Source organism: Monodon monoceros, unplaced genomic scaffold (assembly GCF_005190385.1).
Source record: "Monodon monoceros isolate NGI ecotype Baffin Bay Population unplaced genomic scaffold, NGI_Narwhal_1 Super_Scaffold_9, whole genome shotgun sequence".
NCBI lineage: Eukaryota > Metazoa > Chordata > Mammalia > Artiodactyla > Monodontidae > Monodon > Monodon monoceros.
This window is the reverse complement of record NW_021703786.1, coordinates 17,261,781-17,285,299: the sequence shown is the minus strand read 5'-3', so window position 1 is coordinate 17,285,299 and position 23,519 is coordinate 17,261,781. Positions and strand designations below refer to the sequence as shown.

The 23,519-nt window shown below is 39.2% G+C and overlaps 1 protein-coding gene across 1 annotated transcript; it reads left to right on the top strand.

Moving 5' to 3' along the window:
• The first annotated feature begins 755 nt into the window (after positions 1-755).
• SMARCE1 (SWI/SNF related, matrix associated, actin dependent regulator of chromatin, subfamily e, member 1) lies at positions 756-22,174 on the top strand. The gene is made up of 11 exons (XM_029212242.1): positions 756-1,170; positions 3,171-3,222; positions 3,400-3,443; positions 6,358-6,462; positions 11,570-11,650; positions 13,268-13,399; positions 13,662-13,833; positions 17,050-17,222; positions 17,738-17,839; positions 18,496-18,706; positions 20,901-22,174. Exons 2-11 carry the CDS (start codon positions 3,216-3,218, stop codon positions 21,107-21,109), a joined length of 1,236 nt encoding a protein of 411 aa, XP_029068075.1. The 5' UTR covers positions 756-1,170; positions 3,171-3,215; the 3' UTR covers positions 21,110-22,174.
• Positions 22,175-23,519: the final 1,345 nt, after the last annotated feature.

Here is a 23,519-nt window from a genome sequence, read left to right as displayed (position 1 = left end):
CCTCAATACACATTTATTGAGCATCTAACAACGGGTCAAGCCCTTACTGGGCACGGGCGATACGAAGATGACCAATGCAGATGACTGAACCTTTGCTTTCGTGGCTCTCATATTGCATTGAAAATGACAAACAGTCCGATATCAGGTAAAGACCATAATAAAGTTATCAAAGAATCTTGGGAGTTCAGAGGAAGGATTGGGGGGGGAGGGGTTAAGTTCCAGGTGGGCATCACAAACAATTTGAGCTGGATCCGGAAGGACAGATGAGTTTAAGCTGAAAAATGAAGGACAGTCGTTCCCGGTGGAGAGAACCGAGTGAGCCAAGGCGCGCTGGGACAGAGACCCTTGTCCGACGTTGCAAGAGCACACAACCTGGGGCAAGGAGATTAACATCTCCGGCCCTTGGCTCAGAAACCTGTGGCAGTTACCCTAGCCTCGCGCTTGGGAAAACTGGAAAGGTCCGTGCTGCTTTCGCCAAGGCTCCTGCCCGGCCGCTAAGGCAGGAAGCCCTGGGAGGCGCGCGGGAGAGCAGAAACTGCGAACCGCGCGCTCCGCGCCTGCATCCTCGGCTTACTGAAGTACAAACTCCAGGTCCCAGGGAAAGAGTAAAGAAAAAGACCGGAAGGAAAGAAAGAAAAAAAACACCCTCGGAGGCGGGGACGTGCTCGGCCTGAGTCCGGCCGGAGTGACGCGCGGGCCTCGCGGCCACAGTGGTTCCGGGGCTAGCTGCCGGCGCGCTTCCCGCTGCCTTCCGGCCCCGCGCGGGGAAGCTGAGGCCGCGCTCCCACCTCCCCTAGGCGCAGCCTCGCACCTCCCGCCGCGTCACCCGTCGCTACTCCCGCTCCTCAACGGCTGCGGGGTTTGGGCCTACCCAGCGGTCGGGCCACCTCCGCCCTCTCCGCCGTGACGAATCGGCGCCCGGCTGGCAACTTACCCAAATTCGGGGAGTTTTGAGAAACGTATGGGGTCTGAAAAAATCCTTGATTGTACTAAGCACCACCGCGTCCCCACTAGAAGACTTATTTTTCTTAAGAGAGTCGGTTGGAGCCTTGAAAGGAATTAAGAAGAGTGTTGAAAGTGCGAGCGCGGAAGCTCCGGACGCGAGGGGCGGGGCGTGCGCGGGACAAAGGGAAGCGAGGCCGGAGCTGCGGGCGTTTTTTCTGCCCGCGGGTGAGTGTTTCCGACTGGGCTCGACTGGGTCGGGAGGGTGGCGAGGCGTGGGGTCTCGGCTTTGCCCGACCCCGAGTCCCCGGGGGTTGCTGGGGTTCAGGCTTGGCCGCGGCGCCAGAGCCGGGGGCCAGTTGCGGCCTCTCTGAGGCCTAGCGGAGCGAGGGTGCCATCTGGGGCTCCTCCGGGGCGGCCAGATGTGCCCCTTCCACTAACCCCGCGGAATTGGTCAGAGCACCTCTGCATACTCCTCTTTAGTAGAGTCGCTGGGAAAGTGCATCCTTCACACAAACCTAAAGGAAACGATCTCAGAGGAAGCCCTCGGGGCAAGCCAAGCCCGTGGTCCTCACCCCCGGAAAGGTGGTTTCCCCTCGGTTCAGGCAGCGACCTGAGGACTCGTGGTGTGGCTTAGCGTGAAGAGCGAAAGCTCGGAAACAGTTTGACCTGGGTTTGAAACCCAACTCTGGCACTTCCTGGCTATGTGTCTTTAGACGAGTTACTTACACTCGCCTAGACTCCCTTTTTTCTCTGTAAAATGGGAATAGCAGTACACATCTCGTTGGTAGTTGTGACTGTTAAACCAGATGGTGTAAGTAGTAAGCCTGTCCCGTATAAGGTAGTCAACAGATACTTCAGGATTTTATGCCAGGCGCCGGGCATGCATCCGATGGTGGACAAATGCACAAGGTCACTCTTGGAATTTATAGTATAGCAGAGGAGATCAGTAATTTTAAAGTATTAGCAATAAAGTGTGACGTATCAGGGAGCTCGTGGCAGTAATTGTCAGGGCTCCCCCCAGCAAGGCCTAGTGGATGTTGACAGCCTACCTGAACTTGAGCAGCAAGGAAATCTGCACCAGACTCTGGTTTCTTGCCTGTTCCTTAAGGAGAGAGGGAGAGACCCAGGTTGGGCCATTGAGAAAATAAATGATTTCGTTCTGCACCAGCCCTCTTATTCATAATGCTCCAGGAATTCCCTTAAAATGCAAAACAGAAGCAAAAAACATCATGTTTGTTGCGCATAATGTTGGATGAAAGTACTCCAGTAGTCATATAAGTTATTTGCCTTATTTCTAAAAATGAATGTTTGTCTCTTTGTACACACAATGTGTGATGTATATTGAGGTAAGGAACAAGCTCACCTGTGTATGGTCATGTGGTGAGCTAGTAATACTAGGACAAAAGTTAGTAAGAATTGAGCTAGAAAAAAAGAAGAGTTAGGTACAGGGACTACAATAATAAATTAAATGGTCCCTGTTTCTAAGCAGCACATAATATACCCACATTAACAGGTATAATACGATAGCATAGATCTGTGTAAATTGGATAGGAGTACAGATGAGGAAGGAATTAATTCCGCACAGGTAATTTGTCAAGAAAGCTCCATTGAGGAGATATATTTTGAAATGGGCTGAGAAGGGTAATAAGAGTTTTTCAGGTAGACTCTCAAAATTTATTCCCAGCAGTTATAAAGCTGTTTACCACTATAAGAGAATGTAAAGTTCATTGTCACACCAGTTACCTTTTGCACTGCCTCCGGGAATAAAATGGTGCTCCATTTTAGTAGAAGTTGTTATCCTAAAAGGAAGGCAGAGCTGCGGCTGATCAGGGAGCTGTCGGTATCTGGTAGGCCTTGTTGAGGTAGGCCCTGACAATACATCACATTCTATTGTCACTGTATTTTTATCAGTCTGATTAAATGTTTACATGGCATCAGCAAAACGTTTTCCACACAAGAGTTGGCTCAGTATCAAAAACAAAAAAACCTGCAAGTACATGACTAATTTTACTTTTTAATATCCCCAGTAATTTGTTATAGTCATTTAATTCTGATCAACCAAATGACCTAAAGAACTAGTAAAATATTAAAAAGGCTGGATTACTAGAAGACAATGTAATTTTACTAAGAAATACCAATTAAATTACCCTATCCTTTAGGAAAACATTCTCTTATGCTTGCTGAGTTTTGATTATTTTTCTTTATTTTTCTTTTTTTTATTTTAGTGTCTCAGATTCATTCTTAAGGAACTGAGAACTTAATCTTCCAAAATGTCAAGTAAGTTTCATTTTTTATATTTATCAATCTATATTAATAAGAGACTAATGCCCTAGCAAATGGGAATTCCAAAATACTCTCATTTTTTTTTTCTTCAAAACAGGACCATTGGTAGTTTTGTTGCATAGTATTATATCTCAGTTGTTTACAAGAAGTTATTTATTTTCTTTCAAACAGAAAGACCATCTTATGCCCCACCTCCCACCCCAGCTCCTGCAACAGTAAGTTTTAATTTTCTTGTTAATGTAATAGCCAAGTCTGGCCTTGATACAAAAACCCAGATGTCTTCCAGTGACAGTCACTCAGTCATCACAGCAACAGGATGAAAAATTCAGCTAAAAAAACAGCACTTCCTACTAAATAAAATAACTCTGCATCTTACCTTGAACCACCCCCAACATTTAAAGAAACATACTACTGAAATGCCAGCCTCCTATGCTCAGTTCTTTTTTTAATTGGGAATAAGTGACAAGTTTAACATTTCTTTCTTGTTAATCTCTGAAAGTTAATATGAAATGAATGCTCGTTCTGGCATTTATTATTTTTAAGCCTGACCTTCAACTGGTTACATTTTTCTGTCCTTGTCTGTATATAATTTTCATGTTAAATCAAACAATAAAGCTTCCAGTTCTATAATAGCTTATTGTAAATCTTTATTTTCAAGCTGTTCAAGTAAGGATTTCATTATCTATGGGTCAGATCCTGCCCTTTCACTTTACTCCATAAGTAATGTTTTATTGGACTGAGAATTGATATGTTTCAAAGTGCCTAAATGATAGTCGTGGACTAATTTTTTTCACCCAGCAAGCTCTGGCCCAGCTTGGTCAGCATGTAAAATAATTGTCCAGTCCACAAAACAGTTTTAACAGTAACCATTCAGGCCTTGCTGAAATGGATTTCTTGTTGTTTTTTTATTTAAAAACAAAAACAAAACACTTACCATTGACCATATCCTACAAAAGAAGTTCTTTAAAGCTGTTAGCCCTCCTTCCATACTCCCTACCCCTAAATTTCTGGCTAGTTTACTAATTAGGTCCTTGTGTAATTTTGTTTTCTCCACTAGATAAACTAGTTTTATTTACTAACTCTCAGATGTATGTTTTAGTTATGTTTATCAACAATTTATTTTTCCATAGTAAGATGCTTTTAAAAAAGAGATACTGTATCACATCTTCTCGGCTCAATTTATATAACATACAGTTTCTAAAGTTACTTCTGGTCGATCTTAAAGTCCTGTGTTTGGTTTGTTTCTTTTCTTAAATCAAAGAACATTTCTTGTGACCATCTCCTTGGCACTCTGCTAATGGCTATACAGGTGGAGTTGAACAATTGAGATTCCTGACCTCAAAGAGCTAACCATGTACTTCATTTTTGGAAACGGTATAATTGTAATATTTCAGTTTCGATTTTTTTTTTAGTTCCCTTATTTTCTTACATTACTGCCTCATAATGTTGAATAGTGATGATCATTGCTTATGCAACTTTGAAGGTGTCATTTTGACGCAAATACTGCCTCTGACAGCATATAATATCTTGAAAACAGACTTGATTTTTTGAGATAATAAAAATAGCTCAGAAACTAACCCTATGACTTCTTAAATGTAGAAAGGGATATTTTTACCTTTCTTTAGTCATACTTCTGTACCATTATAATTTCACATTTACACATAAACTACAGAAGACTAGGGGTTAGGACATCCAACAGAATGGATATTAAATGAGTTATCCTCCTTTCTTTTTTTTCCATTTCTTCTGCCACCACCATCACCAGCTCCACCCACCACTACCACCCAAATGTACCACTCCAAGTAATATAAACTTCTTTTGTGCCTTTGATACTTCATCTGTGTTTTGCCTACTTACGTATGCTTGATCTGCGTCTTCTATAACTACATAGACTAGAAATTGATCAGTAGTTTTCTTCTAAAGAATATCAAATGTATTATCTGCTTGACTGTCTTTCTTTTGGACACTAAGGATATGTGCAGTGGCATGTTTTAGAAAATTGTGTTTATAATAGCTACAGTTTAGTTGGGATGTGTTAAGTTTATTATACAATTCAGCATTGGTATTGTCAATTGCATGTTAAAATGAAATTACTGTCACTTGTTTTGATTGAGGTTCATTAGGTAAAATACCTTACTTTTGGTCTCTCTTTGCTACATCCTTTTTATGCATCATACCTTGATTCTCACGAACATTGGATGTCATTTTATTAATCACGAAGGGCACTGCTATTTAAGAGCCCATTTGTGATCACATCAACACATAATTTACAAAAGCCAAGAATTCTGTTGCTCCAACGAGCAGTTGTGGTTTGAAAGAGCTAGGGCTGTCAGGAAACTAGATGAGAAAAGAAAGTTCAAGTCTGTCTACTAGAAAAGTAGTTCACATTAAAACTAAATGCAGAAATTGTTCATGATTGACCTGTGGAAGATGGATCAAAGAAGAGATGGAAGAGAAAGCCTATAAAAGAATGGGTTAAAAAGATCAGACAGTACCCCCAGAAATCCGTGCATTTCTTACAAGTCTTTGTTTTGAAATCATGTATGTGACATCCATTGAATCCCACATATGTTCTTTTGTATTGACAACTTCTGACTTCCTGATTTGAATCTCTTCTCATTTCTCACACTATATAAAATGATTTAAAGCTGTCTTTGAAAGTGATTCATTTCTTGTTTTTGTTTTTGGTAGATAATACATTGGCGGCATTCACATGACTGTCAGATAAATCATGTTTTGTTTTGCATGTAAAGTGTTCTCAGACTCCTAGCTTATCACATTTCAAGATTTCCTATCTCGGACATATATCGCTAAGTTGTTATTTCATACTATTGACCATAAAGTAACCCTGAATGTTTGAGACACTTCAGTGCATTGCTTATCCCGAAAAACAAGCACACATATTCACACGAACAAGAACACCACTGGCCCCTGCAAAGAGACAGAAAGAGAGGGGAAAAAAAAAACAAACTGGTTTTCACTGAAAGAAAAAGAACAGTTACAACACATCATTGCTTGTTTAAAATCAGGTTGCTTTTGCATGCCATATGCAGATCATTTTTCATTTCTGTGTTTTCCTCGTTTGAGCTCATTTCTCATTCGTGTTTTTGTCTCATTTGTTTCCATCAGCAAATGCCCAGCACACCAGGGTTTGTGGGATACAATCCATACAGTCATCTCGCCTACAACAACTACAGGCTGGGAGGGAACCCGGGCACCAACAGCCGGGTCACGGTAGGAGAATCAACTATTACAGCATCCAGCAAACAACTGGAATTGACCAGAAATGCCTTCAGAGTTAGGTCCTTTGAATCATCAGCACAGCCATTTAAAAAAAAAAAAATTTAACCTGGCTTTTAGACTATTTAAAATATTCATTGTACAGTCTTACACTGAAAAATGAAAAAATATAGTGAGATCTGGATATGTATATAGAAGAAAAGAATTTATTCTGTTTGGTGGTTGGTAGAGATAAAGCCTTGGGCACTTAATGCTAATACTCTATGTAGACAAACCTAGAATTTCCTATGGTTAAGATGCCCTTTTTGAGATGAAGAGTATCTTTCATTTAAGGTAATTGGCATTAGGCTCAAGACCTTAGTTTCTTAATAAAGGCTGGGCTTACAGGCCTAGCTGCCCTACCAGTTTGAACTGCTGCACATAATTATTTGTCTTTTGGATTTAACAGTTGACCTAACTGAGATTCATTTCTCTCTAAAAAGATTTTAATGTCACTTCAACGAATTGCAGAACAAAAGTTGAATGAAATTAATTTGAATTATCAGACTGTAGATATCTACAGCTAGAAGTGTGTTTATAATCCATAGGATAAAGGATATAATTTCTGAAACTTAGGATGTTTCACTTAAATGATCAGCCTAAGATACCAAAATTGGATGATGTAATTCAGGCTTTCTGTTTTATTTTATTTATTTATTTGTATTTATTTATTTTTTTTAAAGAAAGAATTGGAGAATTCTATTCAAGCCAAATTTGAGGATTATAACCTGGGAAGAACATGTCAGAAAGCTCTGAGAATTGTTCCTCCCGTTGGAAGACTTTTTATTTTACAGTCATCTTAAAGTCCATTTAAGGAAGTTTAGGTACCAAAGAAACAACTGTAAAAATGTTTTACCAAAAATAAATAATAAATCCAAAAGCCAAATACCTACATACATTGGAATGTGGTATTGGTGAGAATTTATACAACCCAGAATGGCTGTAAACTTCTTAATACCTGGTTTTTGTTTGCTGTATTCATAAGTAATTCGATTATTGTGACTTCAAAAAAGCCCTCTCACCCTGTAGTCAGGCTAGAGCAGAAAGCTTGTACCTATCAAACTGTTTGTCTATCTTGGTAAGCATATTGCTTAGCTTGATAGGTTTCGTTTGTCTAAATTTTTCATTGTTTCTGCATAATTTGTACCTCATAAGCATATCAAGTTTTATGTGCCATGCATATTTCATGGTATCTGAAAAGAATTCTGACAAAGTGTGTGTATGTATGCATTTCACAATGCATACAGTTTTTATGTGCATCGGTACTTGTTTTTCCCTGGCCTGAATGTGTTTCACAAGTGTAACGGGTCACAAAGTTATCAAATGGTAAAGAATATTTTAATTTAAACGAGTAGTAGAATTGATTTTGGACCATTCATGTTAATACAGAAAATTATTCATGGGCAGTAAACAAAAGAATGATTACATTTTAATAGCTCTATACAGTCAGCTCTTGATTATCTATGTTAATGGAAAAGAAATGGTGGTAACTGTAATATTAGAATCATTTGTATTTCAGTTTCTGTAAGCATTTTGTTCTTAACTTGGATGTATCTGCGGGATTCTTTGTTAACAAAGTGAGATCATTCAATGGAGACTTACTAGGAATAGGAAAGTGCAGTTGCAGTCTTGGGGCCTCAGCAAGTTATCTGTTTCTCCCCATTCTTTCTTTCAGGTGTTAGAACCCAGTATTTGGGGGTAGGCACTAGCTTCAGGGTAGATTAGTATAGGAGGGCTGTTGAGCATGGAAACATTGATCTTCTGGTTCTTTATGGTTGTTTTCTTTGTATTATTTGTTCTCTCAACACCAGAATGAAGTGTAATCAAAGTGCTCTGTAGACTTAACTTGAAGAGCCTAGAAAACGTGGAGGCTTTTAGCCTGTGCTAATCCCAGCCCCTTCAACTTCTAGTGACCTCTCAGGTCATTGAATCATTCTCTATGAAAATTAGTTATGCCTAAAGTTTTATACTACTATATATGTATAATTTAAGCTCTGTTAGGACTCAGTAGATCTGATTTTGACCTTTATAAAAGTGTTACTTTAAGATGACCTCACCTATGTGTTTTTTTGGGGGGTGGGGGGCTCCTCTTTGGTATTACTGCCTGCAAATCGCCTTAAGTCATCGATTTGAAGGAATGATTCGGTGACACCCTGTGAATAGCTTCTTGTAGCGTCCACAGAACATCGGGTTTTCCCGATGACTCCAGCACACTCGAATGGTTTTCAGACAATAAGCATTTTATATATAGCATGTTGAAACCTTTTGGTTTCAACATATGGTAGCTATGAGATGGAATTCACTTCTGGTCAGTTCTTCATCAGATGATGGTTAACATTCTCAAGTACAGGTGTGAAGACAGATCAAGACCAAATGTTAAAAGTAGCTCATTTCTGTGCTTTAATGGAAATTCCATCCCAGAAGAAAACCTTAGATAAGATCCTACCAGAGAAACAGCTGAAAAATGGGAAGAAACAACAAAAATCTCTGAGTAGCCAGAATTTCACAAAATCATGGGCTTTATTCATAGGAGGTTCCCAGGACCTTACTCTATTGTAAGCACAGTTTTAACAAGCGTAATTAGTTGTTTTCTCCAAACTCATTGCCCGTTGGAAAGAGGGACAGTTGCTGCTAGAGGTACGTTTCCTGATAGCAGCAAGGAAAGAAACCACTAAAAAAGGAGACATTCCCTCCAAAAGCATAACCACCAGGCCATTTAATAAAGGGTCCAGCAGGTTTCATACCTCAAACTAGAAGATTATAGCAAAGCAGTGATTATAATTGTGTTCAGTGCAGACTGCTTCTTTTTTGTTTTTTAAAGAATAATGTTTGAGAAATTGTAGAAAGATATCTGTTTGAGATGGTTAATAAATTAGGGGTGTTTAGTGATATAAACCTTTAATATCCTGAAAACCAGCTAGAATTTAACTATGTTGTTATGGTTTTGGGTTTGGTTTTGTTTTCCTTGTATTTGCAAATTGGTCAATGTAATGAAAATACCACCTCAACATGTTCCTTTGGGAGAAAAGAAGAGAAATAAGCAAATTCATTGTTATAAAATACAGTTCTTTGAAAAATATCGAAGAGCAAATATTACTGTAATTTGTTTTTAAAGTGTTTTAATTTCACATATTAAAGCATAAACATTTTAGAATTCTTTACCTCTTTTTTAAAAAATTGGTAACAGAGGTCTACCAACTTCGATTATTGGCACAATTCCAACTTTATTTGTAACCCACTTCATGGAATTCTGAAGGTTTGTGTTGGATATAAATTGGAAGTGCTTTCTAATAACTTTATGAAGAATCAGACTTTTATGTGTTACTTGCTCTGAATTCATGACACAGGGTTAGCTTTGTAGAAATCCCCCCCCTCCCCCAGAGAACTCCTACAGCCCTGAGACAGATCTCCTAGTGGCTGTTCATACCACCACTGTTGACAGTTTCCATCCCCCATGGCTCACTTCACCCCGTTGCCCACTGCTGGCTAAAAACAGAGTCTATCTACATGAGCATCAGCATGAGGTGTGCTAAGAATACGTGGGAGGCGTGGAAAGAAGGGAAATACTGCTTCAGAGGAGAAATACGTTCTGATAAGTTCATGTGTGAAGAAGCAGAGAGGAAGCAGAGTTAATGGACAAGTATGGAGGGAGGGAGGGAGACGCTCCTCACAGGAAGAAGAAGCATTGTTGGAAAGTGGTGGAAGCAGGTACCAACACACTATTCCCGGAGCCCTAAGGTTGACTGGGGTCTCAGCCCAGAATGGAGGGGCTTCCCTCCGGTTTTACCACAACAGCAACTACAGGGCAAGGGAACAAAATGGCACCTTAGTTTTCTTGCAAGAATTTGCTGATTCCTGTCTTTTGGTCATTAGAGTGAAGCCAGCTCTTCTTCCCCCGAGCCTGGGAAGGAGGATCAGTATCAGGAGTCTCCCAGAAATTTGGGAGAAACAAATGTGATTCAGCCATGATTTGATTCTGGGTCCTTGATCAAATGCAGCCATGCGTGTAGAGATGAGAGTAGGTTCAGCAGCAGCGCTCGCTCGTTGGAGATGTGTGGGGTGCCCACTGGGAGCTCTCTGATATCTTGCCTAGATTTAGCTTTTAGAAAGAGCTGATCTCTCCTCTTTCTTTCCCTTTTTTCTGTCTCTCACCCACTTTCTTCTTTACCTTTTTAAAAACTATTTTTCAGTCTCCTCGCCTCCTTTTCTTCTGTTTTCCTTTCCCTTTCTTTCTGTGTCTTCCCCACAAAGCCAGCATCTTTTAAAAATTAAATGGAGTTTCTTGATATAAGGTCTCAAAAGTAACTTAATCAGGCCCTGTTTCTGCCATTTCTCTCTTCCTGGTAAACTTGTTCACTCCTCCACTGTGATTAGGAATAAAAAAAGGCATGACTTCAGTTCACACTTCCTGATCTCCTTTATAAAACAAGACACTAGATATGGGCATAGAACCTTCAGAAAAGTAAAATCTCTAGTCACAATAAAGGAGCTAAGAAGGGTTTTTCCGTTTTCCATTTTTGAACCTAGGAAATAGGGTTTGCGGTGGTGGCGGTTGTTCGTGTGGAGGTGTGTTCCTGAAATGGTGCAGATAGTAAATAGTCCCCTGTAGGCAGTATGAGGTGTGGTAAGTGCTGAACGGGTTCAGCTTCCGGTGAGGTAATCAAGTGTTGACTGTATGTGTAATGGTAAATTAAGTCAAATAAAAGGGTGCCAGGTAATGTCCTAAACGTGGGACATCTGATATATAACCATATATTTTCGATGTATGAATTATTGTATAATATTTTATTTGTTCTTACAGCCAGGTTGTCAAAGCAGTGGCAATAAACTGCTAAGTAACGTATTAAAAAATTATGTGCCTAAAGTCATTTTCTTTATTTTCTTCTGATGTGAACATTTCTGAATTTGCAGTGATAGCTATTTTCAGTGGAGAAAATATAAGAATCTTGTATCCATGGACGAGTAGAAGAAAGGCGCATTAGCATTTTTTAAGGGACTCTCTTTTCAGTTTGCTGGTGAACTTCTTGCAGTTGAGTAACAAATGTATTTAACTCTTTCCTAGGCATCCTCTGGTATTACGATTCCAAAACCCCCAAAGCCACCAGATAAGCCGCTGATGCCCTACATGCGGTACAGCAGAAAGGTAGGTGCTCAGGGGCCAGAAGGGAGTGAGGACTGCCGTCTTTGCTCTTGGCTTTATGTCAGGTTTCAGATTGGCTTAGCCAGCTTTTTTGTGCATAGTCAGAGGAAAAGATACAGAATTGCAGTTTTTAAAGAAATTAGTTCTGATTTCCAAATTCCAGAACTAAAATCCAACAAGAACATGATTAAAATAAACAGTTAAAATACTTAAAGCAAAGTTATGTAGCCAGTGTTACTTATGTAGTCTTTTGGAGAATATTTAATGACATAAAATGTTTAGTGAAAAAAGGAATGCAAGACTACATGCACTAGTATCTTATTTTTATAAAAATAATAGCAAATACATGCTAGTTTGAATTTTAAAAAGCCTAGAAGACAATGGTTATCTCTAAACAATAAGCTTATGGTAATTTTTATTTTCTTCATACTTCCTTGAATTTTTCCTCTTTTTTTTTTTTTTTTTGGTGATGAACCTCCACTACTCTTTTTTTGTTTTTGTTTTTTTTAACATCTTTATTGGAGTATAATTGCTTTACAGTGTTGTGTTAGTTTCTGCTGTATAACAAAGTGAATCAGCTATATGCATACATATATCCCCATATCCCCTCCCTCTTGCGTCTCCCTCTCCCCCCCATCCCACCCCTCTAGGTGGTCACAAAGCATCAAGCTGATCTCCCTGTGCTATGCGGCTGCTTCCCACTAGCTATCTGTTTTACATTTGGTAGTATACATATTCAGTGCTACTCTCTCACTTCATCCCAGCTTACCCTTACCCTTCCCCATTCCTCAAGTCCATTCTCTATGTGTGCATCTTTATTCCTCTCCTGCCCCTAGGTTCATGAGAACCTTTTTTTTTAAGATTCCATATATATGTGTTAGCATAAGGTATTTGTTTTTCTCCTTCTGACTTACATCACTCTGTATGACAGACTCTAGGTCCATCCACCTCACTACAAATAACTCAGTTTCGTTTCTTTTTATGGCTGAGTAATATTCCATTGTATATATGTGCCACATCTTCTTTATCCATTCATCTGTTGATGGACACTTAGGTTGCTTCCATGTCCTGGCTGTTGTAAATAGAGCTGCAGTGAACATTGTGGTACATGACTCTTTGAATTATGGTTTTCTCAGGGTATATGCCCAGTAGTGGGACTGCTGGGTCGTATGGTATGAACCTCCATTACTCTTAAAATAGCAAGTATAACTGATATCTTTATTAAAGACAAGAGCATTTATTGATTTTCACCACTATTTAGAAATTTTAAAATTTTTGGTCAGAATTATTATACATATATTTGACAATATGGTGTATTGTATTATGCAGAGTAACCACATTCCTTCTAAACTCTTGTGAATTTTTAGAAAGACATAAGACTATGTTTTTGAGTTAGCTCATCATAAGTGTCTGCAGTGATTGGAGATATCTGAGACCTGCCTTAAAGTAACCTGACAGAGGACTCGATAATCACTGCAGCAGGCTGAAGAGAACATGGGGATTTGACACTATTGCCTCTGCCTTTGTGGATGATTGAAGGTTTCTGTATTAAAAAGTATTTTTAAAGGTCTTTATTTTTAGGCATCAATACTGAAATCTCAACTGTTTGTCCTTTTCAAGGTCTGGGACCAAGTAAAGGCTTCCAACCCTGACCTAAAGTTGTGGGAGATTGGCAAGATTATTGGTGGCATGTGGCGAGATCTCACTGATGAAGAAAAACAAGAATATTTAAACGAATACGAAGCAGAAAAGGTAGAATGGGACTGTAGGGATGGGTACAATAGAAAATTCGTGAACACTTGCCTTATTATTTATAAAAGAAACATAAGACCTAATCAGACAACTGAGTCATTGTCTGCCTGGGTCAAGTCACTTAATTTCTCTAAGACTTCAGATCCCTTGTCTGTAAAAAGGAGATCATTATCATGTCTTTTGATATTCAAATGAGGTAATATAAGTATTCATTGTAACCTACAAAATGTCAGTTCTAAAACTGAAAACATTTGACTTTCAGATAGAGTACAATGAATCTATGAAGGCCTATCATAATTCCCCCGCGTACCTTGCTTACATAAATGCAAAAAGTCGTGCAGAAGCTGCTTTAGAGGAAGAAAGTCGACAGAGACAGTCTCGCATGGAGAAAGGAGAACCTTACATGAGCATTCAGCCTGCTGAAGATCCAGATGGTAAAAAAAAAAAAAAAAAAAAAGTGGGGCTTTGTTTATGCTTTCTCTGAGAGTTAAAATATGAGAAATCTCTTAAGTTTTATTTCCTATTCTAAATGGAAACAAAGCATAATTTAAGTGCCATTTCAATATTTGGAATAATTATTTTGGTTAATATTTGTATGTGAACTTCCCAAAGGTAAAGAAACACCCTTTTTAGTGTAGAAGATAGCAAAAACTACCTGTCGTTTATCAAAACCTTTGTACTCAGAATGCATGGAGGGTTTTTTAGTTACAATCAGAATTTTACCTCAGCTGCTTTTAAAAAGTTAAATGCCTTCAAGTTATATTTACTTTCTTATTGGTTCCCTAAATTGGCTGAGTTAAAGGCTCTTAAGGGAGAGAGTTAATGAGTGGGAAGAGGCGTTATGAACTTTCTTTTCTAGCTAATTCAGAAATCCAGCTAGAATTTATAAATACAACTCATGATGTCACTTAGGAGGGTGCGCCTACAAACGTTAAACACACACACGCCACCGCACACAGAGCAGAGCTTCCTAGTTGGCGTTCCACGAAGAGTTTGCAGGTATGCTTTTGTACCTCTGGTTGGTTCTCTGTAGCCATGCAGGGTCTGAAGCTGCAAGGAGCCTCAGAGCTAGCCACCTCCAGCTGTGAGTATACTCATCCACATAGCAAGCATGCTATACAAATATTTTCTTCGTGTACTGCTGTGATGTGGTAAAGGTCGGAAGCTCTAGCTACAAGCAACAAAAGCATCTAGAAAATAATTTAAGATCCCATTTTAAAGAAGTAGTAGTAACAAAGAGAAGGCTTGTAAGACCTTAAAGAAGAGACCTTTAATAAAGGAAGCAATAATACCACCTAAAGACATGAATAAACTGATATACTTAAAAGGAGAGAAAAACAAAAATGAGTTTTTAAAAGAAAGGACTGGGGTATTGACAAATATTCTCATAAATACAAAATATAATAACTATAGAAAACAGAATAGGGAATAGAAACAACATAGCATGTTAAGCAGAGTCATCAGTGCTCAAGACACAGTAGTGTAAGCAAACTTGAGTTGCTCAAATTGGATAATTAGTGCAAGAAAATATACAGAACTAAAACAAATAGAAGATCCAGTCTACAAATAATTGGAAGGATGGGGGTCAGTAATAATCGGAAACAAAGGCTAGCAACATAGAAGACGTAAGTAGAAATCAGTTGACGTTTTCACAGGTGGAAGGTAACAGCAGGAACACTGAGAAGGACTGAAAGAGCTTCACTTAGGAACAGTCTTCAAAGAGAGTCCTTTTCTCTGTTTCTCAGACTTCTGCCCATTATGTTTTTTAAGTTTAAAATAGGATATTAGAGCTGCTAATAAGAAAGGATGGTAATAGTTAAGATACCAGGATAAGAATGACTTTAGACCTTGGACCTTATCCCTCAGAACTGAGTAGAAAGAGGGAGACTTGGGAGGTGGAAATGTACATAAAATCAAGAGAAAGGCAGCACATCCACGAGTACAACAGCTGCTCACTTTAACAAAGAAGACCTACAAGGCCTACAAAACATACGTAGTTATCCACACAAGACAGTGAAGTCTTTTTTAACTGACATTTTAGAAAGAGAATATTCGTGAGATAAAGTAAATACCTGTGAATTAGAAAATATGAACCTACCCCCCCCCCCCAAGAAAGAAAAAAAATCAGACATCTAAAGGGCAAAGAAAGACAGGCCCAGATTTTTAAGACTTTTATTTCCCCTACCAGTCCAGTGGTCAACACTGGGGACATATACATGAAAGAAGAAAAAGAAAGGTAACCTAGATGGATAACCTAGCACAAATGTATATAGTCTTAAGTGTAAATATGAAAAACTCTCCCTTAAGAAGTGAAAAGAGGACTTCCCTGGTGGCACAGTGGTTGAGAGTCTGCCTGCTAATGCAGGGGACACGGGTTCGAGCCCTGGTCTGGGAGGATCCCACATGCCACGGAGCGGCTGGGACCGCGAGCCACAGCTACTGAGCCTGCGCGTCTGGAGCCTGTGCTCCGCAACAAGAGAGGCCGCAGTAGTGAGAGGCCCGCGCACCATGATGAAGAGTGGCCCCTGCTTGCCACAACTAGAGAAAGCCCTCGCACAGAAACGAAGACCCGGCACAGCAAAAATAAAGAAATAAATAAACTCCTACCCCCAACATCTTCTTTTAAAAAAAAAGAAGTAAAAAGGTCACCGTTTTTTTTTAATGGTATCTTTTATTCCAGTAATTTTAATTTCAGACGTGTATATCCTAAAGAAATTACTTGAAACAAAAAGCAATTTGCACAACAGTTCGTAGCGGTGGTGTTTCTGGTAATAAGAGCTTTAGGAACTACTTAAGCACCCAAATTAAGGGATGTGCTAAACTGACATAGCAGCACAATTTGAGCCTTTGTAGCAGTTTCCTAAACTGTGGTCCCCCACCTCTGGCAGCACACTAAGATGGTTAGGTGGTTCAGAGAGGAACTTTTGTTTTAATGTGTATTGCTTAAGAGGAAGCTCTTTTTTTTTTTTTAAGTTGATTTAAATAAAAATATTAAGTAAATAATTGCACAGGTTGTTAGCAGATACGTCAAAAACTGGTAGTGATAGAGCAAAGGTAATAGCTATTAAGAATAAGCTTGTAAACCAGATCCATACTATATGCATATGCACTTGAGTGGATGAAAACAGCATATAATATACCTTCATACACTGACAACAAATGTAGATGTGTGTAAATTGATAAAAATTAAAAGTGAAATTTAGAATTAAACGTTTTTAAGGCTTTAGTGGTATTTTAATCTTATATATATGCCCATCTGGGAAACTGAATATTGCTAGAGATAATGTTTTCTCTGCAGTGGGCATTTTCCTTACTTTAAAGTGCTACAGTGACAAAGACACCACCCAGTTCCTGGGTATCATCAGTTGTAAAAGCCTTAAATTACTACCCCAAAAGTGAGACATTTGGCAAAATCTGTTTTGCTGTCAGTGCAGCCTTCATGTTGATTTCCAGGCCAGAGACACATGGTTGTATTTCATTTGCGTTTCAGCCACATCTTCCCAGATGCACATCATAACTTAAAGATTTATTTTAGATTTTGTTAGACCAGCGAGGGCCGTGGCTCCTTGGCAACTAAGTGTTAACGCTGTTGCACTCTCCTGATGATGGTAGTTGGTGACCTAATTTCCAGATCCTTTTGTTTATTCCAGATTATGATGATGGCTTTTCAATGAAGCATACAGCTACCGCCCGTTTCCAGAGAAATCACCGCCTCATCAGTGAAATCCTTAGTGAGAGTGTGGTGCCAGACGTTCGGTCTGTTGTCACAACAGCTAGAATGCAGGTCCTCAAACGACAGGTCCAGTCCTTAATGGTTCATCAGGTAGAGTCACAAAACATTTTATTATGCCCCAGGTGCCAGGTGACCTGATCCTGTACCATGCATCAGTGTGCCTGTTAAATATTTGTGTTCAGTCTGACCTGTTCCTGATTCAGGGAAGAGGCTGGAGGGAGTAGACCTTTCCCAGAGATTTAATAAGTTTGTCATTAAAACTGTAACGTAGAGCCTTTTGACAGAAAGCATATCCGTTAAGAATTTTGAGACATCCTGTCAGCTCTTACTGATGTACTAAATATTTTTTTTCCAAAAAACCGCTGAGGCCTGAAGCAGCATTCTCCAGCACGTACTTATTAAGCAGTCATTCCCTCTGTGCCGCATTTCACATTTTAAAAATCTTAGCTAGATACATTATGTAATAAATAAACTAAAAATTCAAAACATTTATTACACTATGAGAATGTGTGGACCATTAAAAAAAATGAGACATTTTCTGTGTTTGACATTTGCTTTAGAGAAAATAATTCAGTAGTAACAAAACCTGATCTTATGTTTTACAGCGAAAACTAGAAGCTGAACTTCTTCAAATAGAGGAGCGACACCAAGAAAAGAAGAGGAAATTCCTGGAAAGCACAGATTCATTTAACAATGAACTTAAAAGGGTATAAATTTAATGTGTTAACTATACTTTTTTCACTGTGTCTGTTACTTTTTTTTTCCTCTTTCTTTTTTCCAAAATAGTGTTTTCATGGAACGTTGTTCACTTTGAAACAGGGTTAACTTTGCTATAACTGACAAGGTCTTTGCTTTATGAAATAATTTCCATTTTCTGGTAGAGTTGCAATAGGTTTGAAATATCATATAGTACACACATACGTACTAGGCCTTAGACCCTAGAACCCTCTGAGGTTTTAATTTAAACTCTCATGCAGTTGTGAATTATTTTCATTTCGTTGCAGTTTATTCATCAGATGTCTCCATTAGCTGTAGTTTACAGTTTGCACTTTGTATGAAAACAAGTAAATCTAGTGTTTGGCCGCCTGAAATATAAAATGGAAGCTTTGAGTATAATCCAGAACTTTCAGCATTGTCTCACCAGCTGTTCTGTAATACTTGATGTTATGTGGCGTGCTAGGGCAACTTTCCTGTAGACACAAGAGCTTCAGAGGGGACGTGGAACCATGTTTTTTTCTGCCATATATATGTATATAGTTCTTAGCCAAGAAAACCCACTTTTAAAACAATTTCTGTGGTTCAGAGATTGTAAGAAAAGAACATTACTAAGAGAGTTTTTTGGGTTCTGTTTTCTGACTGCTAGTTGTGTGGTTTGAAAGTAGAAGTGGATATGGAAAAAATTGCTGCTGAAATTGCACAGGCCGAGGAACAGGCTCGCAAAAGGCAGGAGGAAAGGGAGAAAGAGGCAGCAGAGCAAGCTGAGCGCAGCCAGAGCAGTATTGTTCCTGAGGAGGAGCCAGCAGCTAATAAGACCGAAGAAAAGAAGGAAGACGAGAGCATTCCGATGGAGACAGGTAACCTTTCAGTTGATACTGAAGTAAATGTCGAGGGTTTTTACAGCTGTCTTTAGTTCTGCTTTTCCTTTCTCAGTGCTTTTCAGAAGTCACTCTGTTGATCTTGCCTCTTGAATTATTCTCCATATACTACCCATTTCTTTCAAAATCTTAATCTCTTATAGTAGAGTCCACTAAAAATGTTGGTATTGGTACAAAACAGCAGTGGTGTGTTGTCTTTAGTCTTGCTGTGCGAGGTCTTGGTTGTTTGCCCAGATTGAGTCATGTCATTTCCTGGGAATATAAAGTATAATGGTTTAATGGTTAAGGATACTGGCCCGGGAGTCAGACAGATCTGGGTCTAATACTGCTTCACCGTTTGCTAGCGCTGTGACTTTGGGTAAGTTATTTAATTTCAGTTTCCTCATTTGCAAGTATTCTAGCACCTGCCTCTGAGAGTGAGTTCCCAAGGATAAATGTACATAAAATCATCATTACTGCACTTGACATGATACTGGCACTCAGTATTTTAACGTTTATTGCTAAAATTGTTTAAACAAGATGTGGTCATTGCTCTTAAGATCAGTGTCGTCTCTGGTGTCCTAGAACGGAGTTAGGCAAATAAAACCTGCAGGCCAAATCCTGCCTGCCACCTGCTTTTGTAAATAAAGTTTTGTTGGAACCGTTTATTTCCGTATTGTCTGTGGCTGCTTTGGGGCTACAACAGTATAGTTGAGTAGTTGCAACTGAGACTGCCTGACCCACAAAACCTGAAATATTTACTATCTAGCCTTTATAGAAAGCATTTGTTGACCCCATCCTGGAACAATTCATACTTCTGTTCTACTGATTTTCCTGATTAAAAGCATTCCTCAAGGCAAACAGTAACACAGCTTACACGAAGTACTGATTAAATCGATTATTGCTTAAAATTTTGAGATCACTCTACTTTCTGGCACTGTTTTGACCCTGCGCAGTGCACTGTGTAATAAACAGAACTGAGCTGAAAGTATGGGAAACACAATCAAAGGCTCCCTGGACCATCATTACAAGAAGTGAGAGGGACCATAGTCATACTTGGTGCTCAACCGACAACTTCTGATTTGACATCTGGAAAACATTAAGTAGAATATAGTATCTTTACCAGATATTTCTACAGAATGATTCAGCAGATTAACATTTCAGATAGTCAGATTTTAAGTTTTATTATCTGAACCTTTCTCTGTTTTGTGTGAACGTGTTTTTTTACCTTAACAGATTTGGAGCGTGAACACATTTTGTGGTTAAAACAAGAGCTTGAGAATTAGAGCATGGTTCTTTGGCTCATTTTGCAGCTAGAATACTCAGCCTTGCCTCTGTTTTGTCCTCTATAAATAGAGCATGCCTAGGTCTTTACTCAGATTCCATCCTTCTAGCTGGAGAAAAAGAACTGACGAAGATTGTTCTGAAGACTGTTAGCGCAATAACAGAAAACAGCCCAGCGTGACTCGTAACAAAGTACTTTAAATATCAGCCTTATACCATTTCCATACCTGCTTTCTCACTCATTAAATCCAAGCGCTTCACAACAGCACTGTCCAGTAGAAATGAAATATAAGTCACTGTGTAATTATAAATTTTCTACTACTGACATTTTTTTAATGAAATCTTTTTTTTTTTTTTTTTTTTTTTTTTTTGCGGTACGCGGGCCTCTCACTGTCGTGGCCTCTCCCGTTGCGGAGCACAGGCTCCGGACGCGCAGGCTCAGCAGCCATGGCTCACGGTCCCAGCCGCTCCGCGGCATGTGGGATCTTCCCGGACCGGGGCACGAACCCGTGTCCCCTGCATCGGCAGGCGGACTCTCAACCACTGCGCCACCAGGGAAGCCCAGTGAAATCTTTTAAGTGAAATTAATTTTAATAAGTCTTCAAAATCCGGTGTGTATTTTTAGACTTAGAGCACATCAAAATTTGGAAGCTAAATTTTCAGCAGAAATACTTGATCTGTAATTAGATTTCAAAATTTACAGTTAAAAAGTAGATTGTTTCCAAATCCCAAATTGTTCTAAACATGCTAAAAGTTCTTTCCTCGGTCACACTTGCTCATATCAAGTGCTTAGTAGCCATATGTGGTGAGTGGCTGCCTTATCGTCGGATGCTGCAGCTCTGGACTGTCAGCGTAATTAGAAGAGGGAATTTCTGTATTGGAACTAACAGTGACAAATGTGTGATTACAGAGGAGACACACCTTGAAGAAACGACGGAAAGCCAACAGAACGGTGAAGAAGGCACGTCTACTCCTGAGGACAAGGAGAGCGGGCAGGAGGGGGTGGACAGTCTGGCAGAGGAAGGGACCAGTGATAGTAACACTGGCTCAGAGAGCAACAGTGCAACTGTGGAGGAAGCACCGACAGATCCCGTACCAGAAGACGGGAAAAAAGAATAAATGTTGCCTTGTTTTATGTGTTCTAAATACTTTTTTAAATGAAAAAATGTTTTTCGAGTTTTAATGGTGTTATGTGGTCTGTGTATTAATTTTTTTCTTGTCCATATCATACCACCAAAGGCTTTTGGACCATTTAGCATCATGAGCTGAATGGCACAGTCACCTTTCTTAAGCGGGAAGAAGATGGTTCTTTTCTTTGGATCTTGTTTCTAGCCCTCAACTGTTGAAAGCCTCAGAATTTAAATTAATTGAGAAAATGCCCACCTCTTTTAGAGAATTATCCTTCGATGCTGCAGAATCTACTCTTACAAATGCCTTCCTACAGCTCACTTGGGTGCTTACCAAAGCCATAGCTTTAAACCTTCCCAGTGCCCATCAACAGCTTCCTGAAGGGCCCCTTTCCTGTTTACTTCCACAGAGAGTAGCTTCTTGAAAACATAGTTGTGTGAGTTCACTTACCCTTTTTTTATTTTGAATCAATGTCAGATACCAAGAGTTGTCTTAAGGTGTTTTGTGTACCTACAGCCAACACTTGGATTGTATTGATCCAGAAATAGTCTTCATAGTTATTGGCTTATGAAATAGTCATTAAAGTGAACATGACACATATACATTTATCTGTACTGCCTTTTGTTATAATTAATATTGGATATGTTCTGGTGAATTCATCCCTGTCGTACAGCGGGGGAAAATTACTTTTTTACCAAGTTTTCCAAAGACAGAATAGATCACAAAGCTGAAGGAACTGAATATTCTTGCAATGGAGGAAGTAACTTCAAAATGATTAGCCCATTCTAGAAGAAAAACAGCTGGGAATTAAGTTCATCCACTGGAAATTGTTTTACAATAATCAAAACATTTAAAACCTCAAGGCTCAGGATCCCATAGATCAGAGCCTACCTACCTTTTTGATAAACTCTTAGTAAAGTCTTAGAGACCAGAAGCAAGATAGTTTGTGACACATATGCATTCCAAAAACTAGAATAGATTTTTACTGAATAGTGGTATAACTGGTGGTATATGTTTCTTAAAGGTCCAAATGTAATAAAAAAAATGGAAAAAAGAGTCTCAGTGTTTTTAATGCACTAAATATGTTTATGCAACACAAGCTTGTAACTTCATTATTATAATGTAGTGACAGTAGGGAGTGGCCTCTCACAGCTGTTATGAATTTGCCTCTTGAGATAAGGCCCCGTCTCACCCAACTATGTGAATTGCTGTAAGTAGTAAGTTCATATGTACAAGACACTTGTGAAAATTAGTTTCCTCATATTATAGTCATGTCACATACGGTCTTTGACTCCAAAAGTAAAGTGATAAGTTTCTACATACACATATGAGAAACTTTTTTTACATTGAAAAAAAATATATGGCCAAGTGAATAAAGGTAAGCCCTGTGCTTACATGTAGATAACTTCTTGATATGGACAAAACTTAATTTATAGTGAATTCACTGCTACTGAGCTCACGGCACGCAGTGACTGTGACTCCACTCCGTTGGGCCTCCTGAGAGAGGAGGAAAGGAGACAAAATTGGGCGGAAACACCCCTTGGTACCTGTTTTTCTTAAAAACACATGGAATGTTTCTTTCTGAATGAAAAACTAATTTATCAGTTCTGGGTGTAGGGCGTCATAGGGCTAAGAACTTCAGCCAGCTCATCCCCCAACAAACTGGATATCCTTTTTGGTACCTTGTCAAAACTGGGTAGAGCAGTTGTTAATATGGGTGGAAAACAGTACCAGATCAAGATGTCACGTTATTACCCTGGTACTGAAGTCTCTTAAGAGGATGGAAGTGGTTCTTTTGCTGAGCTGGAGATGGCACAGGGAAAACAAGTATATCTAGACCAAGCCTGCCCATACGATGTTACATCAACGGATCGAAACTTAAGATGGGATTTGGCAGCTTTTAACTCAGGGCGGGAAAATTGAATTAAAATACCTTCTTGTCAGAGTGATAACATAGAAACCACCAATGTTTGAGTTGTTCCCTAGTGTCTTTGAGAATGTGGCATATAGTCAAGGTCTTTGTTTTCCATATCCCCTGTAGGCACTGGGCATGTCACTTAAACTCTCTGAGCCTGTTTCAACCGTAAAATAGATTGAACTACGTTCAGTCCCGTTACTTCTCCACATAGCCATGATTTTTAATGCATTTGTTTTGAGTATGAATGCGTAAAGTTTGAGGGCTTTCATTTTTATTAATTTTTAACAACAAATGGAAGAGAGGGGAATCCCTGACAGTCCCCCAGTTTTCTTACAGAATTTTCAAGTGTCACGTATTTCCCCATTTGTCAACAAGCATGTCTTTTATGTGGTTCTCCTACAGTACATGAAAATTTTGTATTTGTAAAGCAGAGCTTTCAGGAAAAGTCAGAGCAAGCTCATTCTAACATGAGAGTATGAACGT